Source organism: Sciurus carolinensis, chromosome 7, assembly GCF_902686445.1.
Source record: "Sciurus carolinensis chromosome 7, mSciCar1.2, whole genome shotgun sequence".
Lineage (NCBI taxonomy): Eukaryota > Metazoa > Chordata > Mammalia > Rodentia > Sciuridae > Sciurus > Sciurus carolinensis.
Window position 1 is genome coordinate 41,514,794 of NC_062219.1, and position 19,257 is coordinate 41,534,050.

At 35.8% G+C, this 19,257-nt stretch overlaps 1 protein-coding gene across 1 annotated transcript in view; it reads right to left on the reverse strand.

The window, feature by feature from the left end:
- Positions 1-499: 499 nt before the first annotated feature.
- The window catches only part of Clvs2 (clavesin 2), a 69,117-nt gene continuing 50,359 nt past the window's right edge, over positions 500-19,257 (reverse strand). The window contains exons 4-6 of the mRNA XM_047559346.1: positions 16,373-16,483; positions 7,245-7,465; positions 500-828 (exon numbers count right to left, since the gene is read on the reverse strand). Coding sequence (XP_047415302.1) covers positions 741-828; positions 7,245-7,465; positions 16,373-16,483 — 420 coding nt within the window. The 3' untranslated portion in view covers positions 500-740. The remainder of the gene's footprint in view (positions 829-7,244; positions 7,466-16,372; positions 16,484-19,257) is intronic.

The following is a 19,257-nucleotide window of genomic DNA, read 5'->3' on the forward strand; positions in this document are numbered from 1 at the left end:
ACATCAGATGGGGCACGAGAGGGTCTTGAATAAAGAACACGTTGTGAAGACAGCAGTTCAGAATTCCACATTTTAAGTGGGGAGACATATCTTTTTGCAAGACTCCAGGAATGAACATGGAAGAGTTCAAGTGTTAAGTTCACCAGCTCATCTGTCATTCTCTGTCTCCAGAATGCAAAGCCAGTGATAGTCCTAGGACACATTTTCTCTGTATTGAAAATTACTAAATAGGAATACCTTAATTACAACAATTTCTCTAGTTTCCTGTGCCCACTCAAAGTATATTTGAATATTGAGTTTCAGAGACAAACAAGGAAACAATTCACTATGAGAGCAGAAATATGGCTTCATAGGAAACAGGGCTACATTTAATTAGCTTTGATAGTTTACGCATCTTTTCTGCTTTTTATTATAGTTCAAATCACTGGCTTCAACTCTTGAGTCAATCTTTCTCAAAGTAAATCACTACCAAAATTTACAAACTTGACATGAAGATTACATTGTATTTACAAAGAACTTGGCACTTACAGAATAAATTATTGACTTTTTTTTTTTTTTTAAATCCAGCACAGGGCACCCATGGTTCAGGCAAATGAGAAAGCCTGATGCCTTATTATGTATTATGCTACATTAACATGAGTAAGTAGATTTCCAGCTGGTAATTCCTCCACAGTGCTAGCCCTGTTGCTGAAAACCAGTACCTTACATTTCTAATCCATGGGGTAGGTGTGGAGAAGTTATTAGTCCAGAGAAAGCAAAGGTTGCATGTTTTCTTCCTCATTTTTATCCATGCGCTTTAGTACTGTGGGGTCCACTACTGATTGGGATCTGCAATGGATAAAACCAGGGTCAGTGATTAGTACCAAATAATTACCAGATCACATTCTCTTCTTCACCATTGCTTCTCCTATGGATGTGAATTATCCTCTCCTACATCAAGGAATTTATGAACCGTGGATATCGCACACTGATGTTGGTGTTTGGCATCAAAGTGAGGAAACAGTCCCCTCTGGCCTCTCAGTAGAATAGTGAGCAGAAAAGGATTCTAAATAGACATTAGTTGCCCTCTGTTCTCCTCTTCACAACTGAACAAGAGTCTTCTCTTTGAGATATGGAGAATTTCTAATGTAGGACAAATGTTTTCTAATAAAATATATCCAAATGGAAAGAAAAAAACCACTACAGTTAAATGATTGTTATTAAAAATTGGATAGAAATGATAGGAGGCTGGATTACTGCCCTCAAAAAAAATCTATAAAACAAATTCAACATGAATGTGTTTTTCTTTAACCATCATTTTTATATTAATGAGTATACCAACAAAAAAATCAGAATTCAAATATTCTTTTTGTTACAGTTCCCAATAGAATATTCAATAAAATCTGCTTTACTTTTGAAGCTTTAAAAAAATGCTTAATGCCTTCTTTAAAAAAATGTAAAAACTCTTGTTTAGAAAGCAACACTCTATAATTAGGAAACCACATAATTTGAAAACTTCCTTTTACCTGCCTTTGCTAGCAGGTGGGAATTATATCCCGATTCATCATTAGAAAACAACAGGAAAGCAGGAAGGAGGAAAGTCAATGAAACATGCTACAGTGGTGGCAGAATGTTGCCATCTTAATAGCCACAGCATTAAGGAGGCAGCTGCCTTTAAAATTCTCCTCTGTAATGAATTCTCCCCTGCTGCTGCATGCCAGCCAATTGGCTTCTGCTGTGGCAATATGCCTCTTAGCAGACCTCATTAACTTTCCAAAAGGAAGACTAGAAGCTAAAATACAGCCACGCATGCTAATGAAAATGAACAGCAATGGAACTAATTATCAAAAAAAAAAAAAAAAAATTACAGGATCAACTGACAAATTGTCTCCTTCATTTAAGTAAACCTAAATTTGTTCCAAAAGAGGGAATGAAAATAAAGGTGAAAGGATTAATTTAAAAAAAAAAGGAGAGGTTTGTTTCCTAAGTCATTTTCTCCACTTGATCTGAATATTAAATAGGCATTAGATATTTATCTCAGAAAGGAAACTGACCAAAGTTTTGTGTCCCTTTGTTTTCAAGAAAAAGAATGAGAGAAGAAAGGACAAGGGAGAGAAGGAATACAGAGAAAACAGTATGTTACAGGGTCCTGTGCACAGTGAGATCACAATATCTTGATTTTAATACATAATTTCCGTACTAAAAGAACTTCAGTGTTATGCATTCAAAATGAAGAGTAATGAGGATAATGAAGAAAACACTTATAGTAAACAGATGAAACCCCCCCTAATTATATGTATTATATAAAGGTTGAGATCCATATTGATTATGTCAATAAGTAAATACCAAAGCTATTCAGACAGCACAAGGCAGACAATTTAAGTATTTGCATCCGCCACCATATTCTGTTAAAACAGAAAGATAACAAAGACACACGGGTACACATTCTTTAAATCTGTATGCATTGTGACTTCTAAAACATATCATTAAAAGATATGGCAATTTTAATAAGATATTTTAAACCATCTCATACTTGAACTGAAATTAGCTCCTAGTTTACTTTTATCATGACCTGCAGATAACAAAATTGTTGGTTGATGGAAGCTGCCTCTAAAGGTCAGACAATTCCTCAGCAAAAGGGAAAAAAAACCACACAGTAATAGTTTGCAATTAAAAGTTTCTCTGGTATTTAGTTACCCCAAGGATACTGTTAGTCCAGATTTGTTTTTTCTTCATACTTTTTCATATGAAAGAGCAGGACAGTTTGCAAAGGATCATAAATGTTAATGAACAGGTTTATTCTAGCTGCAGTGAGTGAGCTATCATTGATTTATAAAACATCCGGGAGTCTCCATGCAGCCCATACTGTCCTTTCAATGAATAAATATCCAGTAATTTAAATATAGTTGTCAAGTACTCATTTATTCATTCATTTTGCATCCACAATGTTGTGATATACCAAAATGTTTAAGAACAACAACAAAAAAAATGTTTAAGAGGCTAGATTTTGGATAGAGGTTCTCTTGTTTGTAAAATGGGGAAAAGATCCCCTACAGAAAATAGGTATAGTGAGGACCAGATGCAATAATGCATAAGCTCCAGTACAAATTCTTAATAGTGCTTAAGGAAATGGCTCATAGAACACTGTTACCCACGTACTGAAGTTAACATTGCTCCTTTGTAGTTGGACAGCATGTGCAAGGCATCTACCTTCCCTTAGAACCGTTCTCTTTAACAAAGTGGGGGCAGGACTACTTTATTAGCTTCTTGAAGAGCAAATGAGTCCCTCCACACAAGTCAGTAGAAAAGGGTTTAGTATGTAGTAATAATAAATGTTTGATATAATTCAATGCAATCAGTAGCTCATATCACTTGACAATATGAATAGAGTTGCTCACTGCAACAGTTATGTGAAAGCACAATCTTAAGCCCTAGGGACGCAAGGTAAAAGACACTTTTCAGATCAAAAACATTCACAATCTAGCAAACTTGGTATCTTTTCACATAACTGTTCTCTCCCTCTATAAATGTACACAGGAGGACAAGTTCATTTTTTCATGTGTCTGAATGAATACACCCAAAGGAATAATTACAAACAACCGTTGGTAATAGAATTATTTTATTCCCTCTCAATCTAAGAATAATATAAAATTATAAAAGGAAAAGGGACAAGGGGCATCCTTAATGACGAACTTTAATTTCTTGACACAAAGAACAAGAGAATCAGATGAAACAACTTTCATAATGCCATTTTTCAGGATTTTGCCAGCAGAATAAAAGATACACCAAAGGACATCTAAAAGTCTAATCAGCCCATGTGAGAAGCAAGACATATGATTGGGGCAGTGGATGTAATGTAAGCCAAGTCTGCAGGGAACAAAATGGATCCAGAATTACTTCAGAGGGTAGATAAACTAAGTCAACTCTAACGAGATGGTGCTAATCAATTAAAATAATGCTTTTGGAAAAATCTAAATGCAGAAACAGAATTAGGAGATGACTTGATAAAAAAGGAACTTCCCTGTTTCACAGAGGACATTATGAGTTGACAGAATACTTTGGTCACCTGAGCAGCAGCAACAGTGACAGCAAGAGAAGATACCAAGGAGGCCCATGCTGGAAACCAGAATTCTGGAACCTCAAAGTCAGTGGTGACACTAGTGTCCGATATCACCTATTCAGTTTGAACATTAAACTTAAAGACAACCACTGACAGACAGAAGTACTCATTCCCTCACTCAACTGGAATTTAGTGAGCACCTGCTGTAGGCAAATCTTTCCTCCAGGCACTGGAGAGTCCAAGGAAAATAGGATAAACAACATCACCATGGCTCCATAAAGTTTATACTGGGGGATTAGATATCACATTAAATAAGATGGGTCATTTCACAAAATGGATGCTACAAAAAATAAAATAGGAAATTGATAGATAGTAACAAGAATCGGGTGTAAGTAGAGATGACCAAGACCAGGTGTTGGAGAAAGACCAAAGACTGTCTGGAGGAGGTGACCTCTGATTGGAACCAGCCATGTTAGGATGCAAGAAAAGAGCATTCCAGGCAGCAGTGACAAGGGTAAAAGTCCTTACTAGGAATAAGCTGAAGAGGCTGCAGGAACAAACAGGAGCCTAGGGATCTGAAAGGTAGGGAAGGAGGGAGATTTGCTAAATTAGAAGAGAAAGGAAGACAGGGGCAGATCCCATAGCACTTAGCACTGTGTAAGCCACAAAACAGGGTAGATATTACTCATGATAATAAGCAGTCATTTAAAAGTTTAAGTCAGAAATAGGAAATTATTTGAGTTACACTTTTAAAAGATTTTTTAATTCCCTTGTGGGTAGTAAATGGGGGTCTGAGAGAGTAGATAGGAAAGGTTTGGCGGGAGGGTGCAGGTGAGCAGAGTGCAGGGGTGGGTGCTGTTGCAGGGTATAGAGAGAAGCAGGTTCACGGGATGGCCCATGGGAGTACACATGGCACGGGAGGAATGGCCAAAGGAAAAGGACTTTATTAGCCAGCAAAGGAGAAAACTAGGGGACATCTATGACACCTGTCTCTAATCATTATATAGCTCAATTCCAAAGTGAGGGAGCTGGCACCATGCTGTCATGAAAGGGTAGAAAGGCTTTTTGTCATCAAGAAGAAAGACTGTATGCCTCATAGATTAGAGCCCTGCTCTGCTAACTATAGAATACGTTATATTGAGGATACAATATCTATGTAATGGGGTTCGTATGAAGATTAAATAAGTTAATGTAAATAAAGGAATCTAGTAAGGGCCTTACTTATGATAAGTACATAGTGAACAATAGGGTATAACAACTATTATTAATATAATTATTTTTATTAGAAGGGAGCTATTCACAGATAAATGCTTTTAAGAATTCTTATTTTCAAAAGTTCTTTGAGAATGTGATGTTTATGCCTTTCTTCAGAAAAAATAAAATGCACATATGTGTGTATACATTGATACATATGCACCCAAGAATTTGAATACTCCTAACAGTTAGCAGAATCCTTTGAGAACCCATCAATAAACCTTTTAGATTAGAAGAGCATAGCTCTGAAATCAGGAAGTTCTGCTCAAAGAGAAAAGAGCTGAGATGTGAAAGTTGCTTTAAATATAAGATTTTCTACTAGTGGAAAAATTACAGTAGGTAAAGTCTCTGACCATTCCATTTTCTTCAAGGCCTGCACACACACACACACACACACACACACACCACCACCACCACCATCATCATCATCATCATGAAAAAGACTGGCTTTAAGGACGAGGCACACTACCCCATCATGCTTCCATTAAAAAGTACACAGGACAGGGTTTGGTATGACAAGTAAGATGTCATTGGATCCTACTTGAGCTAGGTGAGGAGAATCTTGCTGAGGCTGTAATTCCTATTATTCCTGTGGGTGGGAAATGATCCAAATAAATAATATTTATTACCATTATTCTATTGAACCCTAAGCTAGTATAGCCTGGGGAAGCCTGAAAATTAGGCAGTTTTGTGGGGTAGGGAGGGTGTGGATTGAGAGACTGAACACAGGGACACTCTACTACTGAACTACATCCCCAACCTTTCATTTTTTTTTTTTTTTTTTTAATTTTGAAACAGAATTTCACTGTGTTGTCTAGACTGGCCTTGAACTCGCCATCCTTCTACTTCAGCCTCCTGAGTTGATGAGATTACATGTATGTGCCACCACATCTGACTTATGTGTCTTCTTTGTTTGCCACAGGATGAAAACTCAGAACCAGTTGTGCATTTGTATGTGTCTATGACTCCCTCACCCACTGACTGAAAGAACGCAGGCATAATAAAAGTGCCATGAGTCAAAGCAAGTGACTCAACAGTGAATTTTCTAAAGATCAAACCTGTAAAGAAATAGAATGCTCTGCACCAGGAATAATTAGACTGTCAGACAAAGACTTGGCAAAGATAGTGAAAATGTAGCATAAACTTTGAAACTAGTGACTGAATTAAAGTGTGTGTGTGTGTGTGTGTGTGTGTGTGTGTGTGTGTGTGTTTATATGTGTATCTGTGAGTCTGTGTGGTGCCTTTCTTCAAAGGAAATTTTACAAGAAGTTTAATATATTAGCTAGAGAAAGCTGCTAGCACTATAGGAAAAATGGGTACTCTCCCTACCCCAACTGCTGGCCTGAGGCACTCCATCAAAAGCCTTGATTCCTCAGGGTATCATTTGAAAACTACTGGATTTGGTGATTTCTAAGAGCCCTGCTAGATTGACCATGAATCTGAAAAAACACTAAATTGAGGTTATCCTCAATGACTTGACCTTTTTTAAATTGACAGATAATTGCATGTATTTGTGGGAGACAAATACTTCATGATCTCATTTAGAGGTGGTAATCCAGGAGAGATGAACTCATTCCATTACAGAGTAAAGGGTGGTTGCCGGAGTTTTGGGAGGGGCTGTGGGATGACTGAGAAGATACTGGTCAAAGTTTCAGTTGGAAAGGAAGAATAAGTTCTGGAGATCTATTGCACCATATGGAGACTATAGTTAATAGTAATGTGATTTATATTTGAAAACTTCAACAAGAGAGTACCTATTAAATGTTCTCACTTAAAAAAAAATTGACTTAAAAGTTCTGGACATCCAATCATGGGGACATGACAGGTTTTAAAATTACACAACTATACACACACAAAAAGAAAATATAGGAAAAATGTATAAAACTTGGTGATAGACTTGAGGCACACCCCCATCCCAGTCCCAGACCTTCCGCAGTCGCCTCCTGCATACCTCTTCATGGACTTGGGGGAGAGCTCCTTTTCTACTTCCTTCACAGGCATGCTGTAGGAGTCCACGTTGTATTCGCTGTCATCATCATACTCATGATCCAGCAGTGTTCTTGCCCATGTCCCCATGTCATAAGGGGGTAGCATTCCTCCAAACTCAGAAGGCAGGATCTCAGGATGAATTAGTTGGTGTAGACTGTTCAGATTGTTACCATGCAGAAATATCTAAAATGCAAGAAAAGGGTGAGAGAAAACTAAATACTGTCCAAAATGCTCTGGGGAAGAAGAGAGGATAGGAAAAGCAAATGCAAGACATCTTATTCTGCTCATGCCCCAAACTAGGAAGCAGAAAACCTTATTTGTGATTCTAGCTTTTTAACCCAATCATTATCTGATTGGGTTACATTCCTTCCAGAAACTACTTACATTCCTGAACCTCAGGATTTTCCATGTCTGTTAAAATATTTAAAACTCTCATCTACTCTGAGAAACTGGCTGGGCTGCTACTCCTGTCCTAATATTTCCTATAAAAATCCTGAGGTTCAGGAATGTAAGTAGTTTCTGGAAGGTGAGATAATGATTGGGTTAAAAAGCTAGAAATACAAATAAGGTTTTCTGCGTCCTAGTTCAGGTCATGAGCAGAATAAGATGCGTGTGCAATCTCCACACTGTTCTGGTGTTGGCTGTGCCAGCCTGGGAAGCACACAATGAGTACTATTAAAACAGACCCTGACCCTGTTCACGAGGGACTCATCAATTACTGAGCCTATCTGAGTTATTAAGCTCAAAAGCTGTCACCAGTATGGCTTTCTCTTTATCATCAATAAAAATAAGAATACTGTAACCACCAAAGTACTGCTTTATAATGCAAAGTGGGTGCTGTAAATAAAAGAAGTAGATTAGCATCCTCACAATGAAAGGCTGAGCAAGGTTCTTGTCCCAAGGGATGTGTGTTCTGCAATGCTGCCAGCAATCTCTCTTCTAGAGATTTCCATGCTTATTGTCCAAACAGAAAGTCCAACAATGGATTGAAAATGCAGCATTGTATGTAAACATTAATTATTGGTATTATTGTCAATAGAGAGCTCTTTTATTAAATGGAAGACTCATCAAATCACATACTCAAGATGTATTTCTCCATGATTTGCTACCCCTTTCTTTTTTCATTTCAGTTTCTCTGATAAAGCACTATTGTCATTCATATAAATTTATGTAATATTTAAGAAGTATAATTTATAATTAACATAAGAATTCCATACTTTAGGTTCAAGATGAACAGGCTAACACATTCGTATTTGCTTTTTGCACCTTAGAATACACATAAGTAAATACACAAGAAAACAAAAGAAAGATTAGTCTATGACATCGAATAAAATCGGAGTTGTGGAAGTCAGCAATTAGCAAGCATTTTTAGTAAACTATGGAAGAGTAAAACAGAAAACAGCAGGTCACTGGCCAAAGCAAGCAAAGCAAACAGCAGCTGTAATACATGATGTGAGGCCTACAGTGGTGGAAGGTACCATCTGCCCAGGTACACCAGGTTAATTGCAAACTTCACACCTTCCTGTTCCAGCCTGAGAGCACAAGAGACAATATTTATTTCTGGGAAAACAATATTCTTTCTTTCTCTCCCAGTCCCAGATTCTTCTTTTCAGAAATGAAAAGAATTTTCTAAAGAAAGCACCTAAAACCCTTATTTTATTAGGTATGTGAGTTTTTTTTTTTTTTTTTTTTTTAATCACATGTATCTCTTCATGTAAGAAACTTCGTTCTAGTCATGCAAGAATTATGGTAAAATTTTAAAAAATTCTTACAACAATAAAATAATCCTGGCACACTGACTTCTCTTTCTCTTCCCTAACACTCTGCTGCTATCTCCTCCCTCAGAATCCCTTTCAGCTTTGGCCTTGCTTCCACTTTCACTGAGAAAATAGGCCAACCAGAGCAGATCCACCCACCCGCATCTGAGTCCATGTGCTCCGCCTTCACTGCTGGTACAATGGAGGAATAAACCCCATCAAGACGGAGCTCTCCACCTGCGCATTAAAATCCATCCTCCTTCCCCCACTCAGCTATACTTCTCACAAGTCTCCCTTATCTCTTTATCTTTCTCACATCACAAATTTCCACTCTCTATTGGATGTTTCCTATCTGAGAAAAAACAAGCTGACTCCACTATCCCCCGTGCAGACACGTTAAACCTCTCTTGGCTCTGTACCCATCCGCCATTGTTATCCTACTTCTCGCCTTCCCTACAGTGCAGAACTCCCCAAGGAGTGGTCTATAGTCATTGCCCAAATACTCTCTGCCCATTTTTCATAATTCCAATCCAAACAAGATTTGTCTCCCACCACTGTAAGCAAACAGCTTCTGAAAGATCCTTCTTATTGCTAAATGAGGCATTCAAGTTCTCAGTCTTCATGTATCTTGAACTCTTAGCACTGAATGAAACATTTTCATCCCTTGACTGAAATGGTTTCTTTTTTTAAATTTGTTCTAATTAGTTATAAATACAGTAGAATGCATTTGGGCACATCATACATAAATGGAGTATAAATTCTCATTCTTCTGGTCATACATGATGTACAATTACACCAGTTGTATAATCATATATAAACATATGGTAATAATGTCTAATTCATTCCACTGTCCTTCCCACTTCCATAACCCCTCCACTCCCTTCACATTTCCTTTCTAGTTCAAAGTACCTCTATGCTTCCCTAGCTTACTTCCCTCAACTTATTGTGAATTAATATCAACCTATCAGAGGAAACATTCTGCCTTTGGTTCTTTTGGATTGGCTTATTATGCTTAGCATGATATTCTCTACTTCCACCCATTTTCTAGTAAATGCCATAGTTTCATTCTTTAAGGCTGCATAATATTTCATTGTGACATATATCACATTTTCTTTATCCATTCATTGGTTGAAGGGCACCTAGATTGGTTCCATAGTCTAGCTATTATGAGTTGAGCTGCTATAAACATTGATATGGCTGTGTCACTGTAGTATATTGACTTTAAGTCCTTTGGGTATAAGTCAAGGAGCAGGATAACTGGGTGAAATGGTGATTCCATTTCCAGTGTTTTGAGGAATTTCCATACTGTTTTCCATAGTGGTTGTACCAGTATGCAGTCCCACCAATATTGTGTGACTGTACTTTTTTCCCCATATCCTTGCCAACATTTATTGTTGCTTGTATTTTTGATAATTGCCATCCTGACTGGAGTAAGCTGAAATCTCAGTGTAGTTTTGATTTGCATTTCTCTAATTGCTAAAGATGTTGAATATTTTTTCATATATTTGTTGATCAATTGTATTTCTTATTCTGTGAAGTGTCTGTTCAGTTTCTTAGCCCATTATTGATTGGGTTATTTGGTTTTTGGTGTTGAGTTTTTTGAGTTCTTTATACAGCCGGGAGATGAATGCTCTATCTGAGGTGCATGTGATAAAGATTTTCTCCCATTCTGTAGGCTCTCTCTTCACATTACTGATTGTTTCCTTTGCTATGAAGAAGCTTTTCAGTTTGATTCCATCACATTTATTGATTCTTGATATTACTTCTTATGCTTTAGGGGTCAGAATCATATGATCACCTCAATAGATGCAGAAAAAACATTTGACAAAATATAGCACCCCTTCATACTCAAAACACCAAAAAAACTAGGGATAGTAGGAATGTACCTCAATGTTGAAAGAGTTATCTATGCTTAACCCAAGGCCAACATCATTCTAAATGGAGAAAAATTGAAAGCACTCCCTCCAAGAACTGGAACAAGACAAAGATTCCCTCTTTCACCATTTTTATTCAACATTGTCCTTGAAACTCTAGCCAAATCAATTAGACAGCAGAAAGAAATTAAAGGGATACAAATAGGAAAAGAACTCAAATTATCACTATTTGCTGATGACAGGATTCTATATTTAGACGATCCAAAAAATTTGACCAGAAAACTTCTAGAACTAATAAATGAATTCATAAAATTAGCAGGATACAAAATCAACACCCATAAATCAAATATGTTTCTATACATCATTGATGAATTCACTGAAAGAGAAATTAGGAAAACTACTCCATTTACAATAGCCTCAAAAAATTAAATATTTGGGAATCAATCTAACAAAAGAGGTGAAAGACCTCTGCAATGAAAACTACAGAACACTAAAGAAAGAAATTGAAGAAGACGGCCTTAGAAGATGGAAAGATCTCCCATGCTCATGGAATAGGCAGAATTAGCATTGTCAAAATGGCCATACTACCAAAAGCATTACACAGATTTAATACAATTCCTATTAAAATCTCAGTGACATTTTTCATAGAAATAGAAAAAGCAGTCATGAAACTCATTTGGAAAAATAAGAGACACAGAATAGTCAAAGTAATCCTTATCAAGAAGAGTAAAGCAGGAGATATTACAATACCAGACCTTAAATTATACTACAGAGCCATAGAAACACAATATTGGCACCAAAACAGATACATAGACCAATGGTACAGAATAGAAATCACAGAGACAAACACACATAATTACAGTTATCTCATACTAGACAAAGGTGCCAAAAACATACAATGGAGAAAAGATAGCCTCTTTAATCAATGGTGCTGGGAAAACTGAAAATCCATATGTAACAAAGTGAAATTAAACTCCTATCTCTCACTCTGCACACACCTCAATTCAAAGTGGATAAAGAACTTAGGTACTAGAATAGAAACCCTGTGCCTACTAGAAGAAAAAGTAGGCCCATATCTCCACCATGTCAGCTTAGGAACTAACTTCCTTAACAAGACCGCTTGGCTAAAATATTTTCTTCCAGTTTTGTTTGCTTGTCTCCTACCTTGCCATATTCTTCTTGCTCTTCTAACATTTTAGCACTGGAGAGCTACAGGTCTCAGTTCTTGGCTCTATTCTCTTTTTAAACCATTTTCCTCTTTGGTGATCTCGTTCAGTCCATTTCTTTCATTCAGTGATTTTTCAATTTTGTCCATACATTAAAAACTCATGTCTGGAATCCACACCTCTCTCTTGAACTCCATATTTGAATTTCCACTCTACTTATTGTCTTCATTTAAATATTTAATGGTGTTCCTCAAATTTAACAGTTCTAAAATTGAACTCAAAATCTTTCTCCCAGATCTTCTCCCTATTTTCAAAATCAATCAGTGGGATGACTGTCCTTCTAGTTTCTCAGACCAAAGCCTTTGACTCATCCTTTACTCCTCGTATTATCTGTTAGTAAATCTTTTTGGTGCTGTTTTCAATATGTATCCTAAATACAATCACACTTAGCAAGTCCATCCCTATAACAATGTCTCGAGTTACTATCATACTGTAAATTGTATTACTGCATTAGCCTCCTAACCAAACTTCCCATTTCTACTTATCCAACTTCTCTCCATTCTCAACATGGCAGACAGAATGACCATAGCAAAATGCAAGTAGGATGATATCATTCTCCTCACAATTCCCCCGCTGACTTCCCCTTTCTCTGAGTAAACTCTGTAAGACTCTGTAAGTACAACTGCTCTGAAAACATCTAATTCTCCCTCCTTCCCCATTGTGACGTACTGTACATGTATATGTCAGGACATTTGCAATGGATCTTTGTTCTGCCTGGAGATTTCTACCTCTGAATGTTCCCACAGCTTATTGTCTCACACCCTCATCTTTCTTTGAAAGTTGTCTATTTAACATTATAACCTTGCCCAACCTAGAAAGGCTTATCCACTTTTTCTACACCATGTTTTTATAGCATCTTCCACCTTGTCATGTTTGATATAATTTATTTACATTATGTAGATACTACTTTGAAGATTCACAGAAAAATAATACCTTTGTTTCTCCAAATCCAACATTTTTTGAAATATATATATCAAATGAAAATGTTCTTTTTGAAGTTACCTGAGTTTATGGAAGAAGATTAAATGTGAATTGCTCCTCTGGGCTCAGCAAAAAGGATGCATTGCAATTGCCTAACTGTTAAATTTTTGCCCTTAGACTTTTCTTTGTTTTGAAAAATTCTCTGCAGTAACAAACTTTATTGAAATTTTACTGTTTTTTTTTTTTTCCTTTATGCTTCTTTCTCATTTCAAGCAAGAAATTTGATCCTGTGGGCTTCTTTGTCAATTTTAGGAATTAAACTGAATAATACTTCCTCTACTATTTTGCTTTCCTATACTATGCCATTAAAGAGAATGTGCTAAGTAACTTGGAGTAGAAAAGAAGAGGATGAAAAACTTCTGAGAATCAACAAGCAACAGAAAAAGGGGTTCACTATATTGAGGAAGAGATAGTAATTTGTGCCAACTATTGGGAGAACCTGCTTCCTGTCAACTCTTGGAAAATAACAAAGCCACAGCCATGGGTGAGTGAAGAGTGCTAGTTGTGGGTTAAAGCTGAGCCCTTGGTTTCCAGCTTGAACAAGAAGGTCCTTCTTTAACAGACAATTTAAGAGCACAAGGAAACCTTGATTCCATTAATGAATACTGGCTTGAGCAAGGAGCATGTTGGAAGTGATTATGATGGAAGCTTGGCATGAAAGAGTCCAGATCCTGGTGAGAGTTTGAGAAGGGACTTATAACACCAAAGATTGATTTTACTATCAGCCCAGCATGATGGAGATTAAAACTCAGATTTCATTTAATTTAAGATAATGAAGAACTAGATGTTTCTTACATACCTGAGTTTATGGAAGAGGATTCATAATTCTTCCATAGGTTTACTTTCATCAGTTTTTCAGAACATAGATTTATGGTATCTCAAGTGTGAGGTGTTAGAGTAATATTGTGTTGCTGAGTCACTTGTAATACCAGTGAGAGATACAATAATAGCTTTGCATTATGCATTGATTATGTAAGCAGAAATTAAAGGCATTTTATCCTCTAATTATTTTATATGAAAATTTCTAATTCATATCATTTTAATTAAAATGATAAATTTCAGATACTTTATTTCCATCTAGAATAATACCAGCAATGCATTCTTCTAGGCATTGCTAAAATTGTCAAATTCAATCACAAAACCTCCAAACATGTTCCTATCCTGGTCTTCTAAACTTGAACCTCTTCAGTGTTTTTAATACAGCAGGATCATGTTAAAATCATGTCAGAACAAGTCACCCCTGTAGTCAAAACCCTCCTAGTACTTCCAATTTCACTCTGAAAGTCCAGATCCTTGCACTGGGATACATGGCCATATATGATCTGGTGTACCAGAGTCCCTCCTATCCATTCTCTACCACTATCCCCCACAGTTCATTCTGCTCCAACTGTTTTGGTCCTCTTGTTATTTGTCAAATGCATTAGACACCTAGACATGCCTACCCTCACAATCCCCTCTGCCTGTAACTCTCTTCCCCATAAATCCAGATACCCAACTCTGCAACCTTCTGACTGTGATTCAGAGCAAATTGCTTAATCTTCTATGCCTCATTTTCCCATCTCTGAAATGAGAAAAATAACAATACTTACCCTAAAACATTTTTATAAAGAATAAATGAGTTAATATATGTAAAGCTGAGAACAGCAAGTGGCACAGAATGAACACTACACAAGCATTGAATAGAATCATTTGTACTAAAAGCCCCTGCAGATGCTTTGGATAACCTGATCACTCCTTCATAAAACAAAGCTTAAAAGTGCATTTGTGAGGCACTTTGATATACTTTTGAATTTTAAAATATCAATAATTTGATTTTTGATGGTAGAAACAATTCTTAGATTATTATTGAAACATTTTCAACAAATTCATACACAGTAAACCCTCTGTTCAGTAGTGTTTGATATGAACCCATAATGACTGCACCTTCACACTCACAATGAGGGCCCTGCAACACTGAAATACCTCAAGCACCTTCTCAGTTATTTGACACTCAGGGAGCGTTATCTTCTCATAATAGGTCTATAAGTAAGTATATTTTCCTGTGCAATTAATCATTTGGAAAACGGGCATGCACAAAGAGGTAAGAATAGGTCTAAATACGGAGCTGGATGATTTATTTATTAGCTCTACAAACTTACAGTTGTATAGATGAGGAAGAAGTTTACTTATCCATCCTAAACCGTCTTCTTTAGCTCTGGAGTAGGAGATAATGTTAACTAAATTGACTTTTCAGAACTGAGAGTAGAACAGTAGTTACCAGAGACTGGGGAGACAGAGCTGGGGGAGAGTTGGTTCATAAGCATTATTATAATTTGATTAAAAAAAGTAAGTCATAGGAGGGTGCCTATAAATAATGTCTGTGTATTTTTCAAAAGCCAGGAGAAGTAATTTTGAATATTTTCACTACAAAAAATGATAAATATTTGAAGAGATATGTATACTTCTTTTGATTTAAACATTATAAAAGGTATACATGATATGGAAAAATAAGCAAATGGTTGACCAATTTTTTAAATGTACATTTCAGAACTGTTATAAAAATTGAATGAAATAACATGTACTAAAATGCATTTTGAACTCTATTTTAATAACAATGATACACATATTCAGTATGTATCATGTGTCATGCATTACTCTCAATGCTTTAAATAAATTATTATCTTAGTCTTAGAAAAATGATGATTTTGTTGTACGTGCTTTGATTATCTCATTGTTAGATGAAACTAAATCTTCAAGCAAGTAACATGTAATTTAAAGAAATATTAAAACATCTAAACATTATCATTCTTTTCAAAGTATGATTGATCATGACAATATTACAAAGTTATATCAGATATTACAAACTTCATTATATTTATTGCAATGTATATTGTAAAATAACAAACACCCATTTACCAGCAAATACTATTCTAATTTCTCTCTAGACCTTACTTGAAATTAAGTGCAGTAATATTAATGTAGTTACATGGCAAAAATTCTTTTGACCTCTACACTGAAACTTTCATGTGTAATGAATGTGCTAAAATATTCTCCCATTGTGTAAGAAAGTAGGAGAGCTTGTCTTTAAATGTTCCATTCACAGATGCAGCATTGAGAAATACAAGGTCTGTTAAGAATTTTAAGATTTTATTATACTAAATATTCACATGACAACATAGAAGCCCATTTTATCATGGTCAATACCATACACACAGTGTGTATCACATCTCATTACATGGGGCAGGAAATTTAAAAATAAAGAAACCAACCTACCCTTTTCCGAGTCTTCTCCTTCAGGAAAGGGCGAATCACAGTGTACAGGGCATGGATGTACCACGGTTGATTGACAAAATGAATTCCTCCAAATCGTGCTGGGAAGCTATCCTGGAGCAACATGGAGGAAATAAAGTCAAGACATGCTTTAACATACTGAGGAGGTTTAGGAAAGGTCAAATTTGGTATTCCACATACTAAAATGTGGTTATCTGTGCAGTTAAGGAGATGGAAGAGCCTTTCCACATTGCAACTCTTGTGCTGAAACTGAAGCAATGTATAAGAAAGCAAATCCTTCTCAAGATTAGATTGTTGAAAAGAATTTCAGCATTTTTAGGAAAGTCATATTTTAAGCATACGTTTAACTGCTGTCCTTATAGTTCCAGAAATGTAAAGCGTGACAGACTTGTCGAATAATGAATGTATGTTATATAAATGTTTTACTTATTTATAATAAAATGTATTTAAATTAACATGTTTTATTAAATTCAAATATAGTCATTTATAATGTATATACTACCAGTTATAAAAAAATCACTTTATTCTTTTTTCTTATTATTCATAAACTTTATTATAAACATTGTCTTTTCCTTATTTCAACTATAAAAAAGAAATCATGCTCAAGCAAACCAAAATCCTGGGGTTGTACTGTAGGAAATCTGAAGATACATTTCACAGCCTCCTTCAGCAAGAAACTACCCCATGTACCTTTGAATCTGAAGTGATGAACAGAGAAGGTATTTTCTTCCTACCTATGACTACCTGTTGTGCCCCTAGTTCCTCACGCAATGTGAAGGGAATCCCTTCCACATCAACTGCAACCTTTGATACTGCACTGACTGTGCTAAGGATGCCACATCAATGGACCTGGGTGTTGCTACCAGTTCAAACTTCCACGCTGAACTGACTGCAAAAGTCTTCTCCAAAAACACTAAACCACCACAAGTGGGATTATAATAATTGGAATTCTATAGATGTGAGTTATCGTTTATTTAAATGAGTTCTTGAATAAGATTCTTTGCATGACTTATTCACCCTGCATAAAAAGAGTTTTGTTTTTGTTTGGGATGCTTTATGATCATTAGTGAATTAGTGATTTTGTAAACTGATTTTCAGAGCTGATTAACATTTATTGCACAAACAATTTTTATGTCTGAGAATAGCACTTTATAAAACAATACTTCAAGAAATAAATAGATCAGAACAGCTAAAGGTAAAATGTGTCTCCTTTTAGGTCAGTGTCAAACTTTTATATAGTTTCCTTTCAGCAAGAGATTATTATTACAATAATAGAAATGAACCATATAGAAATAAAAACAGTATTTTCAAGTTATAAAATTTTACACATAAAAGGAAAAGAGTAGCATGCCTGTAAACAATAGGGGGAATACTAAAATACCCAGGTGGCTTCCATTCAGCTTAAGAAATAGAACATGTGGTACTTTCAAGTTGGCTGAATTCATATTATTTTCCCTGCTCACAATTTAGAATTTCATGTTAAATTTCCTTTGCCTATATTTTATAATATAAATATAATAAATATAAGTATATAAAGACTATATTTTACTTATTCCTATTTATCATCTTATTATTATATAAGATAGTTTATATTTTAATATGTATATATGTATCCTTAACATACATTGATAGGTTTTTAAATAATTAAACTTCATAAAAATGTACCATATTGAATGTATTCTTCTGTGGTCACATAATATTGTTTCTAAAGTTCACTGTACTTGAGGTTATAAGTGTGTACAGCTATAATTCATTGCCACTGCTGAATACTAGACCACCATATGGTACACATCTACCTAATTCATCTACTCTATCTATGCACATTTTGGGGGGAGGGTTTGCTTATTTAGCTATTACCAGGACTGGTGATCTGAAGACTTCATTCTTGTAAACATTCAAGGGTATACACAGAGTGTTTATCAAGGGTCATGGAGTACTTCACAAAATTAGTAAGAACAATTCTATTAATTTATACTCCTCCTTTCCACATTATTAAAAGATAGTTCCAGTTGTTCCACATACTATATCTGGTATACTCTATCTTTCTAATCTTTGCCAATCTAGTAAATATAAAATAGATTCTCATATGACTAATTTGCTAGTGTTGGTCTTTGCTCATTTTTTATTATTTCATCAAAAATAATGCTGTTTTATAACAAACATTTCAAACGTGATATTATTTTGGAGAGTCTGAATTGTTTACTGTCTCTAGTGACTGTTTTCATGATATCTTTTTGAGGAAGGACTCGCAAGGGGCTAATATTAATTAGGTATCCTGATGCAGCTGGCTTAAGGAATCCTTTCTCCAGACAACATCTGTTTTATCTCCTACTATGCACAAGGTGCTAGCAACCTATATGACTATAATTTTGTTTCCCATCATGGAATTTCTCTGAATGCATTATATAGAAAATCTCAGACACTTCTGAGACCATTATGGCCTCAGATAACCAGGGAAAAGTGATTATCATCATTAGTAATACGGATATTATTCTTTTTCCACCTAGATAAAGGAGTGAGAGAGTGATTTCTTTGAAGTTTTCCTTGCCACCCAAGGATTTCCCTCACAACCTTTCCCTAAGAGTGTAGCACTCAGATGAACGTGGGCTCTCATGCCCTGTCCTTGCCTTCAAGGTGTCCAAGCCTGCTCCTGAGCATCCCACATCCCAAGTACTGTGCTTGCCTTCTTACCTGCCCATGCTTTATCTACTCTGCTGTTTATCCTATAGATTTTTGTGTACTTGACCCAGGGGACTTTTCTCATGTTTCTGTGAGTTCAGTAATACATCTGGAAATATTGTGTTGTGATATTTCCCACATTGTGCTGCTTCATGACAGGAAGAGCTAGAAGAACTTTTAGCCTACTG